At 30.9% G+C, this 20,596-nt stretch overlaps 1 protein-coding gene across 1 annotated transcript in view; it reads right to left on the reverse strand.

Annotated features, from left to right (window-relative positions):
• Positions 1 to 20,399, reverse strand: part of LOC143245650 (bridge-like lipid transfer protein family member 1) — a 252,531-nt gene extending 232,132 nt beyond the window's left edge. Inside the window, 10 exon segments of the mRNA XM_076491999.1 lie at positions 1,707 to 1,787; positions 1,790 to 1,826; positions 4,329 to 4,501; positions 7,099 to 7,369; positions 7,716 to 7,806; positions 7,848 to 7,986; positions 11,451 to 11,594; positions 16,532 to 16,588; positions 16,591 to 16,754; positions 20,203 to 20,399. Of these exon segments, the coding sequence (XP_076348114.1) occupies positions 1,707 to 1,787; positions 1,790 to 1,826; positions 4,329 to 4,501; positions 7,099 to 7,369; positions 7,716 to 7,806; positions 7,848 to 7,986; positions 11,451 to 11,594; positions 16,532 to 16,588; positions 16,591 to 16,754; positions 20,203 to 20,222 (1,177 nt within the window). The 5' untranslated portion in view covers positions 20,223 to 20,399.
• Between the last annotated feature and the right edge of the window lie 197 nt (positions 20,400 to 20,596).

Genomic DNA, 20,596 nt, shown 5'->3' on the forward strand with positions numbered 1-20,596 from the left:
TGATGAAATAAAGCAGGTTATAAACATAACAGTTTAAAATCTGACATGTAACACAATCTCTGAACATATCATATGTGTTGTACGTAATTATATATAATAACTACAATATAGTTTTGATATTTACTGATCTTTGGAAGAAAAATATTATATACACAAATACAATAAATATATGTAAATATACACACATGCACAATTTTACCAAAAATACCACAAATGCTTAGCTTAAAAAGGGAAACATTGAATTTTGTTACTGGGATCAGTTTTGATGATAAATTATCACCTTAATTATAGTTAGAACTGTGTTCCTAATATTTGTTGTCACATATTTCATAATATAAACTACCAAAGCAGTTCCACATTTAGTAAAGCTTTGGGATTCATCCAATCTCTCTCTGAAACAGGAAGAATTTTAAGACATTCCAGAGAGCAGTTCAACTGGATCTCCACTCTCTCTCTCTCCCTCTCTCTCACAGGCAGAATTTTAAGACATTTCAGAGAGCAGTTCAACTGGATCTCCAATCTCTCTCTCTCTCTCACAGGTAGAATTTTAAGACATTCCATAGAGCAGTTCAACTGGATCTCCAATCTCTCTCTCTCTCTCTCACAGGTAGAATTTTAAGACATTCCATAGAGCAGTTCAACTGGATCTCCACTCTCTCTCTTTCTCTCTCACAGGCATAATTTTAAGACATTCCAGAGTGCGGTTCAACTGGAAATCCACTCTCTCTCTCTCCCTCTCTCTCACAGGCAGAATTTTAAGACATTCCAGAGAGCAGTTCAACTGGAAATCCACTCTCTCTCTCTCCCTCTCTCTCACAGGCAGAATTTTAAGACATTCCAGAGAGCAGTTCAACTGGATCTCCACTCTCTCTCTTTCTCTCTCACAGGCATAATTTTAAGACATTCCATAGAGCAGTTCAACTGGAAATCCACTCTCTCTCTCTCCCTCTCTCTCACAGGTAGAATTTTAAGACATTCCATAGAGCAGTTCAACTGGATCTCCACTCTCTCTCTTTCTCTCTCACAGGCATAATTTTAAGACATTCCAGAGAGCGGTTCAACTGGAATCCACTCTCACTCTCCCTCTCTCACAGGCAGAATTTTAAGACATTCCAGAGAGCAGTTCAACTGGATCTCCACTCTCTCTCTCTCTCACAGGCAGAATTTTAAGACATTCCAGAGAGCAGTTCAACTGGAAATCCACTCTCTCTCTCTCCCTCTCTCTCACAGGCAGAATTTTAAGACATTCCAGAGAACAGTTCAACTGGATGTCTCTTCTCTCACAAAAGCAGACATTCTAAAGAACATTTCAATTGAACTTAAGATGATATTATCATGGCTTACTGTCATTACCGAACTACACCAATAAAAGTATTATAAGAAATCAGCTACAGTAAAGTGGAAATATTGATATAAGCTTTACCAAACCAGAGCACTTAGTACAGTTCATAATATAAAGTGGAAATATTGATATAAGCTTTACCAAAACCAGAGCACTTAGTACAGTTTGTAACATAAAGTGGAAATATTGATATAAGCTTTACCAAAACCAGAGCACTTAGTACAGTTCAGTAACATTTATGTATAACTGTTATAAAACCAGGGACTTATAGTTCAAAACTATTAATGTAACAGAAACTAATGAATGTACAGAAACTACTGAAGCTTTGATAATTGGTAAAAAAAGTGATAAAACAAACCTTATCTTTTGAGAAAAAGAATATCTATGGTTATGTCAGATAGAGTGCTTAACCTCAGGTCAAATGACTGGAACTGACGTTTCTCTCAACTTGGGGTGGTTTTGTTACAATAAGAGGCTGGTAGTCCTATTTGAAAACAAATAGGGTAGGATAACCATGATATATATTACAAACAACAAATAAGGCTTAAAAAAACCTTTTACTTTTCTGACTCTGACATAAGAATGCATCAAGACAGAACAGAGATAAACCTCAAAAATGCAATAACCAAATCAGGGTATGTCACATTAAATATACATCTGAATGTTTGGTTTAATGTTATAAATTAATGGGATAGCTCTTAATTTAACAGAGAGTTATTACTTTAATGTAAACTATTACACCAGCACAGACTACACATAAAATTACATTAAACAATACTGTAACATCCAGTTATAACCTTAAAACAAACTATGACTGAAAGAAACTTAAAAAAGACAGCTAGTAATTCTTGATGATGAGAAACCCACTTGAAATAAAAATGTATCTCAGAACGGTTGTTATGGGTATTAACGCTTTTATTTATAAGGAGAGAACAACATTTCGACCTTCCTAGGTCATTTTCTTAATCTGAAGATGACCTATGAAGGTCAAAATGTTGTTCTCTCCTTATAAATAAAAGTGTTAACTACCCATAAGAAACCATTCTGAGATACAAAGCTAGTAATTATTCATGACAGCCAGGTAGTGGAACTTTAATATTCACCTGCTAATATAAAAATATAATAAAATAAGGTTTTTATTCTGAGCACAAAACAGTAAAATAACATCACTAGAAGCTTGTGTATCAGCAATGGAAATAATCTAAAATATCAGCACATCTTGAAGTTAGTAAATAAATATAGTTAAATGTACTAAACTCTACTAGTGATAACCTTCTTATAAAGTCAAATACATCTTCAATTGGGATATATAAATATAGTTAAATGTACTAAACTCTACTAGTGATGACCTTATAATGTCAAATACATCTTCAATTTGGATATATAAATATAGTTAAATGTACTAAACTCTACTGGTGATGACCTTATAATGTCAAATACATCTTCAATTTGGATATATAAATATAGTTAAATGTACTAAATTCTACTAGTGATGACCTTATAATGTCAAATACATCTTCAAGTTGGATATATAAATATAGTTAAATGCACTAAACTCTACTAGTGATGACCTTCTTATAATGTCAAATACATCTTCAATTTGGATATATAAATATAGTTAAATGTACTAAATTCTACTAGTGATGACCTTATAATGTCAAATACATCTTAAAGTTGGATATATAAATATAGTTAAATGTACTAAACTCTACTAGTGATGACCTTCTTATAATGTCAAATACATCTTCAATTTGGATATATAAATATAGTTAAATGTACAAAATTCTACTAGTGATGACCTTATAATGTCAAATACATCTTAAAGTTGGATATATAAATATAGTTAAATGTACTAAACTCTACTAGTGATGACCTTCTTATAATGTCAAATACATCTTCAATTTGGATATATAAATATAGTTAAATGTACTAAATTCTACTAGTGATGACCTTCTTATAATGTCAAATACATCTTCAATTTGGATATATAAATATAGTTAAATGTACTAACTTCTACTAGTGATGACCTTATAATGTCAAATACATCTTCAAGTTGGATATATAAATATAGTTAAATGTACTGAACTCTACTAGTGATGACCTTCTTATAATGTCAAATACATCTTAAAGTTGGATATATAAATATAGTTAAATGTACTAAACTCTACTAGTGATGACCTTCTTATAATGTCAAATACATCTTCAAGTTGGATATATAAATATAGTTAAATGTACTAAATTCTACTAGTGATGACCTTATAATGTCAAATACATCTTCAAGTTGGATATATAAATATAGTTAAATGTACTAAACTCTACTAGTGATGACCTTCTTATAATGTCAAATACATCTTCAAGTTGGATATATAAATATAGTTAAATGTACTAAACTCTACTAGTGATGACCTTATAATGTCAAATACATCTTCAAGTTGGATATATAAATATAGTTAAATGTACTAAACTCTACTAGTGATGACCTTATAATGTCAAATACATCTTCAAGTTGGATATATAAATATAGTTAAATGTACTAAACTCTACTAGTGATGACCTTCTTATAATGTCAAATACATCTTCAAGTTGGATTCAATTCTGTGATAGTTCTGCACTAATGCCATCGGTAGAATATTCAGCCACAGACAATCATAGTGAAACCATAGTGTTTTCAAATGTAGTGTTTTAAAATCAACTTTTTTATCTTAAGAAAACTTAACACTTTCAGTGCCACAAGAGAACCTTTTTCCACATGTACATTCTAAAGTTTATTTCATTTTCAATCTGTTCATAACACTCACTGTTAATGTTTCTTACACAAGCATATTTTTTCTTTCTTTACTTTCCTGGTGATAGAAACTTCTAAATTAGATATATAGAATCAACTTAGGTAATAAAGTATTGGTGCAACACCATTGTTTATAATTGAAGAAACCTGCAAACTATTTGCATAACATTTTAAAATATAGGTGAAAATAACGCAGCTCACTTGAGGGAAGAAGAACCTGTACAGGTGTTCTCTCTGTCGATCTGCCCATGGGCCATAACTGAAATCTGTACCTTTGCCACATTTGATATCCAGACCCCAACAAGGGTTAGTAAACTGTTGTATTATATCTCCATTTGCTAACTCTACCATCTCAGGCTCTTGAGGAACTAGACCTATTATTCAGAAATGGTACATTCTGGAAGTATCTCTTATGGGTCACATACGTTTAATAAATACCATCAAATGTTACACTATTAAAGCATGAACAAAATGTGACTGTCATCAACCTTGTCAAAAAGCAACATACTATTTTTAATGATTTTTAAGTTATTGTACACTTTTCTTTGTAATTAATAACTACTACCAGCTTAAACTTTGTAGACATAAACTAAGAATGATCCGTTCAGCATCACAGAAGACCTTATGATCCAGTCAAACTTTACTGGCAATTCTGTTAAATTGTTGAATTGCACAAACTGTAATACAGTTTTGATTACTGTGAACATGGATGTACATCCAAGGTTTTCAACACGTACAGTTCATAAGAATATTTTAACTGCTTAGTTTGGTGATAATACTGATGAATAAAAACACGTTCCTTAAGACATCAGGTCTAAATTATAGTCTAATTTGTATTATCATCTTAGTATAATAACTTGTATCAATTTTGGCAGATGAATAAAATAATTATGTGAATAGGCCTATTATAAGCTGTACACCAGACAGCCTGATGGAGAAATGGTATTAAGAAAAAAAGCCTCATGGGTACAGAATAGGACAGATAGAGTGACATTCACATATTGTTCCCTTCACTTAGAATTGTACAGAACCAATTTCATAGTTAAGAATCCATAGAAAAGCTAAGTTCTGTATCAGAATATTGTTTTTTTTTATATCAAAATAAATAATGTTTTAAATATTTTTTCCTCAAGATTTATACAGTTTAATGTAGTATTTCTTTTCATAGATTGCTTGTACCTGATTTTGTGTATTAGTTATGTGCTGGCACCAAACTATACAAGTTTTTCTATGTGCTATAAAAGTTGTATGTTACAACTGTTGTCACATAAAATATTTTCAATCAACATATCCTCCACCACTGTAAATGTCATGTTCTGTCTAGAGACAACTGAATCTACATCAAAAACTGAAGTGTTTACTGTAGATCCAACAAGACAACTGACAAACAGTATTAGAGACTGCTTAGAGCTATGTGATTTCATTTATTTTGTGACTCCATTAGTGTCAAGTGAACAAATTAATTAACAATTCAATTAATTGAATAAATGTAATAAAATAACCAACTTGTTGAAATTAGTGTTTTCTTACAATTATCATTTTGATTGACTGTTAAAATAAGTTAAAGCAATAAACAAATATTTAGGGTTTCTAATTGTTACCATTTTTCATAATTCTAATTAATCAAAATTATGATTAATATTTTAAATTATTCTAACAATCAATTAATAAAATGATGATTAAATCATTTAACAAAATAATAATCAACAATTGAAAATTACTGTTCCTCATTATTCCAATAATCCAAGTTATCAAAATATTGAAATTATATTTGTTGTCAGGTGCAATGTTACATAATGGGTTATATGTAATCTGCACATTGCAGATATCAAAGTCTGATTTTAATATTATAAGACCTTTTTTTAACTTTGAGTGCATTCAGGTTTTGGTCAGCGTGGCTTGGCGACTTGGAAAATGGGAGTAAAGGTCAGGAAGAATTAATAACCTCACTCACCTGCTCTCCATCATGGTAAACCTACTAAGGCCATCTATTACTGCCATTAATATTAATGTGCCAATTAAAGAGAAGGCAATTTGCTGAAACCTCCCACCATTAATTGCTACTAACTGCCCCACATCTAATTACAATAAGAGGCAACATTTTTTGAATACAGTTAGGACACCAACATTCACAAGAATGGCAAGGAGAAAACAGATCTAATAAATTACATATCCTTTAACTTTATATCTTAAAGATGAATCTTAGCTTCTTTAAACTTACTTATTAAGGCAGTCATACTAAATACAATTATATAATCAACAGCCATACAGTGTAATTTGTTATGCTGTACAAAAACAACAAAAGATACACACTGTTGCTTAAACATACAGCTGTAAATATAATGTTTTCTGTCACAAAATAAATGTTTAAAAATCTTCAGTGGAATATTTACAGCTTTGTCCAAGGAAATGTCCCATGTATATTTATATCACAGTCAGTTAAAAAAACATCAAAATTATAATGGATAAAGACCAAAGTACCTTACATGAAACCGTGTGGAGAAACACCAAGTTAATCTCCTTATAACGTGTGGTATGTTAACTTAATACAGGCTGGACATGTTCCATGTTATAATTAGTTAGTAAATATTTCACTATCAAGGTACAACATGCACTTAACACAGTAAAAAACATGTGATATCTTACGTTGGCTAGATATGTTTCATGTTATAATTAGTTAGTAAACATTTCACTATCAAGGTACAACATACACTTAACACCACAGAAAATTATAGTTACACTGTGAAGGTGATGGAAACACTGATACAGAAAAACAGATCACATACTGTTAACTACTTCTTTATATATTTATTTTTGGAAGATTATCTGTTATAAACTTACACTATTACTGGTTCTACGTTTTACAATCTGACACAGATTGTTAGGCTGGAATGTCACCTTCCAGAGATAAATATATAAAAAGTTCTGATCAGTTTGTAACAACTTCTTTTATTAACATAGTAAATATTACCTGCTTCATCTTGGTAGTAATACAGATCAACGAAATTTGACTGGAGAACAACAAACCCTTCACCCATGTACCTTGGTGGTTCGTCTGATGGACCAGTGTATTTCAGGCTGTCGGCTAAAATAACCTTGAAGTTTTCTGCCTTGCACTTAATCATGTGAGTGAAATCATCAAGTCTTGAAGATGCTGGTTTAGTGGTGTAGACAACACGTGCTTCTTCAAAATTAATGGATAATGTGGTCGGTAAAAGTCGATTTCCAAAAACTAATCTACCCTGCATACAATCCAAACAAGAGATTCCTCATTTTGAACATCATAAAATATAATTGTTTTAGTGTATATAACAGATTGACCTAATGTTAACAAAAAAAACATGTTTAAAATATTTAAGTTATAATAAAAATAAACCAAACAATACAAATAGCAAATATAATGTGGTACAAAAAAACACATTACTTTTTCAAAATATCCTACATTTGATATAAATTAACACTACTTTAAGTATTTAAAAAACTTACAATCAAACTCACAAATCACCAAAGAACACAGCAAAATGAAGCTTAATATAGATTTCTTTCCACTTTTTAAAAACATTAAGAAAAACAATACATAATTTTTACCATAGAAATATCCAGTTTTATCACTGGAATTAGATCTCTCCACTTGATCCTCTCCTCTGCTGAGCTAAGTCAATCCCACTTTCTGCTGATGCTTCAGTATTCCCATCTCCTGTTCCTGAATCCTGCCAGTACTGTTCTGATCCAGGTGGAAGAATTTCAGGCTCCAAGCCAAACTGTTGCTCCAGATGAGCATAAAGGTGCGAGCGGTTGTATATGTGTAACTCAAACCCATTCAGGAGTATCGAGAGACGAGTGTCTGAGTGTGACAGATCTATTGGGTTGAGAAGAGAGCTGTTACCTTGATGTAATTACAAGAACATGTTATATGGTTGAAAAGAGAGCTGTTACCTTCATGCACTGTACAAGAACATGTTATATGGTTAAAACCAGAGCTGATACCCTGATGTAATTACAAGAACATGTTCTGTGAGCTGTTTAAGTTCAGAAATCAGTAAAATGCACATTTATAATTTGTAATAATAAAAAGCATATTACATAATGTAAAATATGTTTAGAAATCAAGATACATCATAATAACCAGATAAATGTTTAGAAATAAAAATACACCATAATAATCAGAGAAATGTTTAGAAATAACAATACATCATAATCACCACATACATGTTTAGCAATAACAATACATCATAATAACCAGATAAATGTTTAGAAATCAAAATACATCATAATAACTAGATATATGTTTAGAAATCAAAATACATCATAATAACCAGATATATGTTTAGAAATCAAAATACATCATAATAACCAGATAAATGTTTAGAAATAACAATACATCATAATTAGCAGATAAATGTTTAGAAATAACAATACATCATAATAATCAGATAAATGTTTAGAAATAACAATACATCATAATAATCAGATAAATGTTTAGAAATAACAATACATCATAATAATCAGATAAATGTTTAGAAATAACAATACATCATAATAACCAGATACATGTTTAGAAATAACAATACATCATAATAACCAGATAAATTTTTAGAAATCAAAATACATCATAAAAACCAGATAAATGCAGAGTTCTTGATTTATCCTTGGAATGCTTTTCTCAGCATGCATACAATTTTCACCATGAAAAATCATGAGAACATCATTTACAACACGTAAACCACTAATATATAGAAGTCAAAGTATGTACAGTTGTTCTGAGTTGTATTTTTTCAAAATTCTTTATATCATACAGCAAGGTGTATTATACACATGTGATTAATTAGGGTTCATTATTTGTTCATGTCTTGGCTTACCTACTGTATACTTTCTTCTGAGATGTGTTTTGACAGAAATAAGATTATTTCAGATACATACAAACATCAGACAAATTTTAATAATAATTAGTTATTAAATCTGTACATCATTATAAAAATAACTAAATGCTGTGAAATTTTTAAATCAGAATGTAATACAGTAAGTGGAGGGTTAATTAAACAGACCATTAGTCAGCATATCACTTGATTATTTCTTCTAACATAGAACTTTAAATCTTTTGCAATGGACTTGATATAATATACACATGTTTGTATACACATTTACACACATTGTAAGTATTTATAATTGTTGATGCAGCACATGTATCCTCACAAAATGTGGTAAACTTTCATTAAAGATAACAAGGTTTCTGTACACAAAAAAATGAATTTTTTAATGAAGTGTTTTTAATAAAAATCTGTTTATAAAAATACTGAGTCTGTTTCTTTACTAGTCTGAGTGCAAAGTGATTTCATGTTATGATTAAAAAATATTCTTCATCCCACAAATATCAAATACTATGTGTAGTCTCTGAAACCTCCTAAATACATTTCAAATGTATGTTTTCAGTAAGACTTTATAATTTATTTTCTATACTCTAGCTATAATGGGTCTGTCAATTTGACCAACCTCATAATCATTGTGCTAGAATGACTACATATTACAATAAGAAAATACAAATGTTTAATCTAAGTAGTTTAAGTCTCATAACACTATATATTTATTATACTGACCTTCCAGGCATGGGTAGCTAACATTACATAACTTGTATTGACATGGTGCATGTGCACTCACGTATCCAGTAAAGTAAAACTGAACTTTAGTCTTCTCTGTCTTGGCTGTGTTTTAGTAGAGTAGTATTTTATAATGTGTAGTCACATTTCAATTATTATACATTATATATGTATAATATTACTATATAGAAATACATTATTAAGCTTATTTCTCATAATATATAGAACAATAAATCATGAAATAAAGTAAATAATTATCTATTCTCCCTACAACCTTTGAACTCAGTTGTTGGTGAACATAGGTTGCTTAGACCTTTAAAATTTCACACATGGAGGATATAAAACAAAATTTATTTTAGGTTTTACATATACAGTTGTATAACCAAAAAATCATAAATAACTACACTGATACCATAAAATTACACCATAATTTATTAAGCTTAGTAATTAAGATGTATTTAAATTTTAAAAGATATGAAACTTCAAGCAGACTAAAGACACAAACCCACTTCGTTGAAATCTTGGATCAGAAGAATAAGATAGTCTTTTCAAAGACTAAAATGGCTGAGAATTCCACTCTAGGGACAATCTAATTTGTTGATTGGTTATTCACATGTCATATAATGAAGTAAGTTGTATAAGAGACCATTTCCAAAAATGGGAAGAGGTTAATGGGGCCACTATGTTTGATTCTTAGCAAAATAAAAATACACAGGGTCCTTATATTATATTCTGTCTTGTCAACATTAGTAACATAGTTCCTAATTTAAATGAAACTAAAACCTTAGTATTTTGACATCACAAACATCTAATTTTACACAGTGCTGCCTTCAATGTACCATATGATTCACTAATATCTATATTAACTTTTAAGATTAAGAAATTAACTCATATATAATATTAAAATTTGAATTGTAATCTACAATTTTATACCAAACTGACTGACATAAATTTATAAAATAGCAATTGAATGCAAGTCAACAAAAATGATGACATAGCCTGTGATCCAGGCAAAAGGGTTAAATAAAAATTATTCATTCATTACAATATAAAAGTACTTGCCAAGATATATAAATCAAATACATGTTCTGAGATACATAAGAGGTTGAACCAGTGTTCACTGTTTCAGCAGTAAAAGTGTTAATATCCATACCAGCTATCCTGAGATTCATAAGAGGTTGAACCAGTGTTTACTGTTTTATTAGTAAGTGTTAATACCCATACCAGCTGCACTGAGATACATAAGAGGTTGAACCAGTGTTTACTGTTTTATTAGTAGAGTTAATACCCATACCAGCTGTACTGAGATTCATAAGAGGTTGAACCAGTGTTCACTGTTTTATCAGTAAGTGTTAATACCCATACCAGCTGTACTGAGATACATAAGAGGTTGAACCAGTGTTCACTGTTTTATTAGTAAGTGTTAATACCCATACCAGCTGTACTGAGATACATAAGAGGTTGAACCAGTGTTCACTGTTTTATTAGTAAGTGTTAATACCCATACCAGCTGTACTGAGATACATAAGAGGTTGAACAACTGTTGACTGTTTTATTAGTAAGTGTTAATACCCATACCAGCTGTAATGAGATACATAAGAGGTTGAACCAGTGTTCACTGTTTTATTAGTAAGTGTTAATACCCATACCAGCTGTACTGAGATACATTGAGTTTATTGTGTGAATCACAACCACCCAATATCGATTTGCACAACTTGCAACATCATACCTTCTGTTATTTCTTTCTTTACATATGGTCTCCACCACCTAAAGATCATCCACCCATCTTGTGCTCTAACTGTAAAGTCTTCATTCATAAAAGCAACATCCCGAAACATGATTTTTCCAGACAAAACTGAGATTGAGAAGGACCCTTGTAAAATAAATAAATAAATAAATAACAAATTTTCAACCTCACAAAATACTCTGGCACTCTAATAATTATACATAATTCAATTAATAATTAAGAGAATGAACACAACCTTCTACTTTTATCTTTACAAAAATATTCATATCCAACTAAAACTATTTCCATAAGACTTTAAAGCTTTTACACCCAGCTTCGATCTTGTTTTAACCAAACTTATCTCAGATTCTACAACACAGCTTAGAAACTTATTATTCAATTTTAAAAAATAGACCCACAAGTTTAATCTGTTAAGATAGCTAATTTAATTAACACTCCTATGAAAAGTGGGGCCTAATAGGCCCCAGAGCAACTTGAAAGGCTATTAATATTAGGCTAATAATTTTGTATTTAAATGAAATTGCCATTTAAATCCATTAATGAATGGACTAACGAGATTCCCACTGTCCCTATCTACTATCTAGCGAAACCACAGCCAGGGGAACGGGCTTGGAGAAATCAGGACTAGAAATGTCTTTTTGTAGGAGTGTTAAATTCTAAATACACTGTTTGGTTTACAAATGGTGTGATGCTTTATGACTTAGTTTCAATATGCCATCAAGGTCATTCTTCAAGTCCCCTCAAATGAGACCTACATGTCATTTGTATTTATTCAGCCATGCCAGTAACCTGTTTAATATTGCTACATGAATATAAGCAATAACAGATGCAATTCAAATGAGTCTTCTATGAACTTTTCATGTTACCGAAAGTTAAAATGATATTAACATAAGAGTTTTAATGTTACATTTTGTACCATTTCACTGTATATAACCAGTGAATTCAGCTATTTAATATCTCACTTGTTTACAAGTCTTAACTCAACGACCTTCACATACCTCTTCTTTACAAATCTGTATTCACCAACCTTAACATATCCCTTTTTACAAGTTTGTGCTCACCAACTTGTACATATCCCTTCTTTACAAATCTGTACTCACCAACCTCAACATATCCCTTCTTTACAAGTTTGTACTCACCAACCTTAACACATCCATTTTTACAAGTTTGTGCTCACCAACTTGTACATATCCCTTCTTTACAAATCTCTACTTCAATGTTAACTTATCCCTTCTTTACAAGTTTGTGCTCATAAACCTTATCACACCCATTTTTCTCTAGAAATCTGTATTCTACCAACCTTATCATACCCTTTTTTCTTTATAAATCTGTATTCTACCAACCTTATCATACCCTTTTTTCTTTATAAATCTGTATTCCACCAACCTTATCATACCCTTTTTTCTTTATAAATCTGTATTCTACCAACCTTATCATACCCTTTTTTCTTTATAAATCTGTACTCTACCAACCTTATCATACCCTTTTTTCTTTATAAATCTGTATTCTACCAACCTTATCATACCCTTTTTTCTTTATAAATCTGTATTCTACCAACCTTATCATACCCTTTTTTCTTTATAAATCTGTATTCTACCAACCTTATACCATTTTTTCTTTATAAATCTGTACTCTACCAACCTTATCATACCCTTTTTCTTTATAAATCTCTACTCTACCAACCTTATCATTCCCTTTTTTCTCTATAAATCTGTATCCTATGAACTTTATCATACCCTTTTTTCTTTATAAATCTGTACTCTACCAACTTTATCATACCCTTTTCTCTTTATAAATCTGTACTCTACCAACCTTATCATACCTTTTTTCTTTATAAATCTGTATTCTACCAACCTTATCATACCCGTTTTTCTCTACAAATCTGTACTCACCAATCTTAACATACCGTTGAATTTACAAATCTGTGCTCTACCAACCTTATCATACCCTTAATTTATAAATCTGCACTCACCAACCTTATCATACTGCTTTTTATCTCTATAAATCTGTACTCTACCAACCTTATCATAACCCTTTTTTTTTTTATAAATCTGTACTCCACCAACCTTATCATTCCTTTTTTCTATAAATCTGTATTCTACCAACCTTATCATACCATTTTTTTTTTTTTATAAATCTGTACTCTCACCAACCTTATCATACCCTTTTTTTCTTTATAAATCTGTATCCTACCAACTTTATCATACACTTTTTCTTTATAAATCTGTATTCTACCAACCTTATCATACCTGTTTTTTTTATAAATCTGTGCTTACCAATCTTAACATACCTGTTTTTTCTTTATAAATCTGTACTTACCAGTCTTAACATATTACCTTTTTTATAAATCTGTACTTCTACCAACCTTATCATACCCTTTTTTTTTTTATATAATCTGTTATTTCTACCAACCTTATTCATGCCCTTTTTTCTTTATAAATCTGTACTCTACCAACCTTATCATACCGGCTTTTTTCTCTATAAATCTGTATTCTACCAACCTTATCATGCCCTTTTTTTTATAAATCTGTACTCTACCAACCTTATCATACCTTTTTTTTCTTTATAAATCTGTATTCTGCCAACCTTATCATATTCTTTTTTTCATAGATCTGTTGCTCTACCAACCTTATCATAACCACTTTTTTTTTTTATAATCTGTACTCTACCAACCTTATCATACCCTTTTTTTTTATAAATCTGTACCTCTTACCAACCTTATCATGCCCTTTTTTCTTTATAAATCTGTATTCTACCAACCTTATCATTCCGCTTTTTTTTATAAATCTGTATTCTACCAACCTTATATACCGTTTTTTTTTTTATAAATCTGTAATTCTACTAACCTTATTATGCCACCTTTTTTCTTTTATAAATCTGTACTCTACCAAACTTATCATTGCCCATTCTTTATAGATCTGTTCTACCAACCTACCCTATCATATTATTTTTTTTATAAATCTGTACTCTCACCAACCTTATCATACCCTATACTTTTTTCTATAAATCTGCTCTGCCAACCTTATCATGCCGCTTTTTTTCTTTATATAATCTGTATCCTACCACTTTATCATGCCGCTTTTTTTCTTTATAAATCTGTATTCGCCAACCTTATCATACCTGTTTTTCTCTCTACAAATCTGTGCTCGCCAATCTTAACATACCCGTAATTTACAGATCTGTACTCACCAACCTTATCATACCCGCTTTTTTCTCTGAAATCTGTACTCACTAATCATAACATTCCGTGGCGTTACCAAATCTGTACTCTATCAACCTTATCATACCCCCTTTTTCTCTCTACAGATCTGTGCTCTACCAACCTTATCATACCTTTTTTTTTTATAAATCTGTACTCTACCAACCTTATCATCATCTTTTTTCTTTATAAATCTGTATTCTACCAACTTTATCATTTTTTCTTTATAAATCTGTACTCTACCAACCTTATCATACCCTTTTTTCTTTATAAATCTGTATTCTACCAACCTTATCATACCCTTTTTTTCTTTTATAAATCTGTAATTTCACCAACCTTATCATACCCGTTTTTCTTTATATAATCTGTAATTTACGCAATCTTAACATACCCGTTTTTGCTTTTATAAATCTGTGCTTACCAATCTTAACATGCCAGCTTTTCATATAATCTGTACTCTACCAACCTTATCATATGCCGCACTTTTTCTTTTATAAATCTGTGCTCTACCAAGCCTTATCATATTCTTTTTTCTTTATAAATCTGTAACTCTACTAACCTTATCATACCGGCTTTTTCTTTATAAATCTGTATTCTACCAACCTTATCATACCTCTTTTTTTTTCTTTATAAATCTGTACTCTGCCAACCTTATCATACCTTTTTTCTTTATAAATCTGTACTCTACCAACCTTATCATAATTTTTTTTCTTTTTATAAATCTGTACTCTACCAACCTTATCATAACCCTTTTTTTTCTATAGATCTGTGCTCTACCAACCTTATCATGCCCGCTTTTTTCTTTATAAATCTGTATCTGCCAATTGTCATCATACCTTTTTTTCTTTATAAATCTGTGCTCTGCCAACCTTATCATACCCGGCTTTTTTCTCTAGAAATCTGTACTTCACTAATCATAATATCGTTCCGTGAATACAGATCTGTACTCTATCAACCTTATCATGCCCTTTTTTTTCTCTACAAATCTGTGCTCTGCCAACCTTATCATACTGCTTTTTTTTCTTTAATCTAAAATCTCTGCCAACCTTATCATGCCATTTTTTCTTTATAAATCTGTACTGCACTAACCTTATCATAACTGCTCTTTTTTATAAATCTGTGCTCTACCAACCTTATCATAACCTTTTTTTTTTTTATAAATCTGTACTATCTGCCAACCTTATCATGCCATTTTTTTTTATAAATCTGTATTCTACCAACCTTATCATACCGGCACTTTTTTTTTATAAAATCTGTTGCTCTACCAACCTTATCATGCCATTTTTTTCTTTTATAAATCTGTACCTTCACCAAGCCTTATCATACCTTCTTTTTATATAGATCTGTATTCTACTTAACCTTATCATACCGCGCATTTTCTTTATCAAATCTGTGCTCTAACCTTATCATATATTTTTTCTTTATAATCTGGTACTCTACCAACCTTATCATACCCTTTTTCTATGGAATCTGTAACTCTACTAACCTTATCATTTTTTTTTTTTGCAGATCTGTTAATTCTACCAACCTCATCATGCCCATTTTTCTCCGCAGATCTGTACTCTACTAACCTTATCATAGCTTTTTACGCAGATCTGTACACTCACTAACCTTATCATAACCCTTTTTTTCTCTACATAATCTGTACCTTTACTAATCTTAACATACCCTTTCTTTACAGAATCTGTACCCTACCAACCTCATCATACCCTTCTTCTCTACAAATCTGTACTCTACCAACCTTATCATACCCTTTTTCTCTACAAATCTTTACCCTACCAACTTTATCATACCCTTTTTTCTCTACAAATTTGTACCCTACCAACCTTATCATACCCTTTTTTCTCTACAAATTTGTACTTACCAATCTTAACATACCCCTTCTTTACAAATCTGTTCAACATCTTAGTTATGATGAATCAATCACTCGTGAGTTGTAATAAGTTACATACACCACCCAACTGATAGACATGAAGAGGGCACAGAGTAACCACACAAAGTCGGAGTCCATTGCCAAGTTCTCGAGCGGAGGAAATGTGCCATTCCATGGTGATGGAGGAGCTTGACTTGTGATGCTTAGTTCCATTCTAGAAAACCAACTAGTGTTTAACTCTACAACACCTATGGAATAAACCACTACTAAAACAAAGTTCTTGTCACAATGCATACAGAACACTTAGCTTCAGATGTTAACTCTAAGTTACTATTGTATATTATCATGTTATTTTAACTCAAGGTTACTGTTATGTAGTATCACACTATGTTATTTTTCACTCAACGGTACTGTCATGTAGTATCGCGTGTTATTTTCACTCAACTGTACTGTTATGTAGTATTACATTGTGTTATTTTCTCTCAAATATACTGTTATATAGTATCATATTGTGTTATTTTCACTCAACAGTACTGTTATGTAGTATCACATTGTGTTATTTTTTCTCAAAGATACTGTTGTATAGTGCCACAGTCTTATTGCATTATGAGGAGGAAACCAACACACAAAGACAGATGAAACCAGTAAACACTGCTCTGAATTGTAATTGTGTTATGTGGGAAACTTAACAACTGGTATACATTTGTTGGATATTTTTTGATATTTCTAAAAACATTTACAAATTATCTGTGTATCCTAAAACCATAGAGCTGCAAGTCTGCTATACAAACAATACATGTCATATGTTACATTTAAATACCAAACTTAGAACTTGATACATGATTGACATAAACAGTGATTGAACTACAGTATCCTGGCTAACAATAAGTGAGATAACGTTTAGTTTTTTTCTTGAACTGATTCTGCCATTATGAACATTATTATGTACAGTTGGTTTACTTACAACAATAAATTAACATGCCACTGACTGTGGAATATATTGTATAATAGAGAAAATGTGATTAAAATCTGTTTATACATATATCTGTTGTATTTCTACTGGATGAATATAAGATATACTATGTTACAATAAGATGTATATTTCTGAATTACATAACATTTTTCCCAACTAAAGCATCTTAAATACCTTCATGTTTAGAACAACAAATGGGCTAGTTGGACCCAGTGAAAGTTTTACAATAAATGGAACTAAGCAGAGGAGAGGGGCTTCACTTAATTTCAATAAGTAGGATGTTTGAGAAAGATATTTCAAATAATATTACAGTTATGTTTTCTCTTCATCAAAACTAATATTGAAAATATCTGTGACATACAAGCTTTACACATTCTTTAATTGGCCCCACCTTATGATATCATCTGGAGTTTTACTTATTCTAGATTCATCAGCTCAGTAAGTCAAAAATTTAGAGTTAGGGCTCTTATAATGGTGGGGTATATGTAATATGTGGTGCCCGAGTCCTTTTTAACTTACCATACAATAACAAATTAAATTAGGTAATTATATGGTGAGTTACAAAAAACATGAATATTCTAGACAGTTTAATCTAAACTCGCATAATGATGACAGAGAGTGCATCTTCAGATGACCCAGGAAGGCTGAAACGTTGTTCTCTGCTTTATTAGTAAAGTGTTAATATCCATACCAGCTATCCTGAGATACATTTTATTTCAAATGGGTTTCTCATTATCAAGCATGATGACAGAGAGCTTACAAAACTAAGAATAAACAAGTTCATACAACAGCTTCAACAATGGCAAGGTTGTAGGCATGACACTTGGAGCACAAAAAGTAACACAACACTTCTAAAGGTACATCTATAATATTTAACATAGCAGATTCAATAATAGGCTTATTTGTTGCTATTCCAATGTTACGTGTATTAAGAACAAAGAGTTCAGGGCTCTGGTTGAAGTCAAAGATTATGATACAATGGTAATGACTGAAACTTGTTTAGATTTGGAAGCATTGGTAATAGCAATTATTTTGAAATTCCACATTAAACTAGAGACAAACTTTTATTTATTGGAGAAGGGGGAGTGTGGCTTTATGCATGGGATAAATTATAGCTTGTCTGATTGATTGATTTTAAATTTTTTGCCATCCCTAATTTAGAAGTTTAACACTAGAGAGAAGGCAGCTAGTCAACACCACTCACTGCCAACTCTTGGTCTACTCTTTTACTAAGGAATAGTGAGATTGACAGTACATTATAACATCCCCATGGCTGAAAGGGCAAGCATGTTTGGTGTGATGGAAATTCATACCTGCACTACTAAGATTACAAGTCAAGTGCTTTACCCACTTGGCCATGCCAGGTCTTACAGGTTGTTAAAATTGAAAATATAAAAAATGATAGTGAAGGGGATAAGAGAGGTGACAACACTTGTCCTAGAAATTATTAGTCAGTTATTCTTAGTTCTAGTCTACTACTCTGTTATTGTTTTTTTTTTTAGAATGTTATTTGGCAGTTGAACCATGGACTTAACGTACCTGAATTTTAATTTCTTTTTATAACATGCCACACAAAAGATTAGCTAACAGCAGATATGTAGGGGTTGAGGAAAGATTAATGTTCCTGTAAAGTGTTAGGATAGGAGAAATAAAAGGTTGTTATGAATTGAGACCAGTGAATTTAAGCCCTTGCAACCAGTGGAATGTCTCAGAGGGCAGTGCTCGGGCCATGTTTTTCCTTATTTACAATAACTTAATAACCATATACAAATGTTGATAGATATAATTAGTAAATTCTGCTGATAACATTAAATTCTTGAGCATTTCTAAGTGTATTGAAGATGTTGATATATTATAAAATTAGATCATGTGCAAAGTTGCTGAATTATCTTTCAAATTACCTTTAATTAGAGTAAGTGATAGATAATACATTTGGATTACCATAATTTGAGTAACATATTTAATACAGATGGGAGTGAAGAAAGAAACCTTGACCAAATGCTGGATAAGTCACCAACACCATAGAAGCATGGTTTTAGAGTAAAGCTAAAATAAGGGTGTATTTATAACATGTTAGTTAAAAACCACTAGTAAGGTCTCACATCCAATACTGTACAGACTTTTTAATTTTTGTCTCCTTATTAACCAAGAAAAGAGATAATGACTTACTGATATTATTCAAGTGCCTGAAAATGTGATATAATTATAGTATGATGCCAGTAAAGAAAGGGTTATTTTAGTTAGGGGCATTCGACATTTCTGGCTTATTTTCTCTTGAGGTAAAACAAAAAAAGTAGAAGATTATTTGAATTTAAACGATTATCTAGGAGATCAATATGAAAAACACCTTTGATTTCTTTATGCTATATCCTGAAGATAATACCAGGGCCAGAGGACAGCACTTAAGATTTGAAAATAAAAGACGAAGTTTCACACAACGTGTCAGTCACTTATACATATCCGTCACAATAGTGAAGACCGATACTTTGACGCGAATTACATTAAGCCTAGGGTCAAAAGTCCCCTACTATTGTTGCTGTTATCATTATAGTTATAATAATAATTTATATTGTTACTGTTACTACTATACAATACTGATTTTAATACTAGTTTTAGTAACACTAATAGTAATTTTATTATTTAAAATAATGGAAGGAATGTAATACGTTAAAAATTAAAATTTACTTACAGCGATGAATAAGAATCCATGACTATATGATAAACTATTGCAGTATTTACGAAAATTATTCATTAATAATTTCCATTCACGTAAAATAATATATTCGGTTTCTTAAACATTATTACAACCAGTAGAAGTGTCTTCCTTGTACACTAAAACAAATTATATATCAGGACACCAGATGTGGAGTCTGGAAAGATAACATGAAATTTAATTTAAAAGAAAAATAAAGAAGAAGAGACGTGTAGACAGCGATGTACATTTCAATTCTAAAATAAATAATATTTATACGTAATATTTTTTATTTATTGTAAATCATTTAATTCTGGGAAAACAAAACTATGTATTTAATTTTATCATTATACATGTAAAAGCATTATTTCAACTGTTCAATAAATATTAA

This window comes from Tachypleus tridentatus, chromosome 2 (genome assembly GCF_004210375.1).
Source record: "Tachypleus tridentatus isolate NWPU-2018 chromosome 2, ASM421037v1, whole genome shotgun sequence".
NCBI lineage: Eukaryota > Metazoa > Arthropoda > Merostomata > Xiphosura > Limulidae > Tachypleus > Tachypleus tridentatus.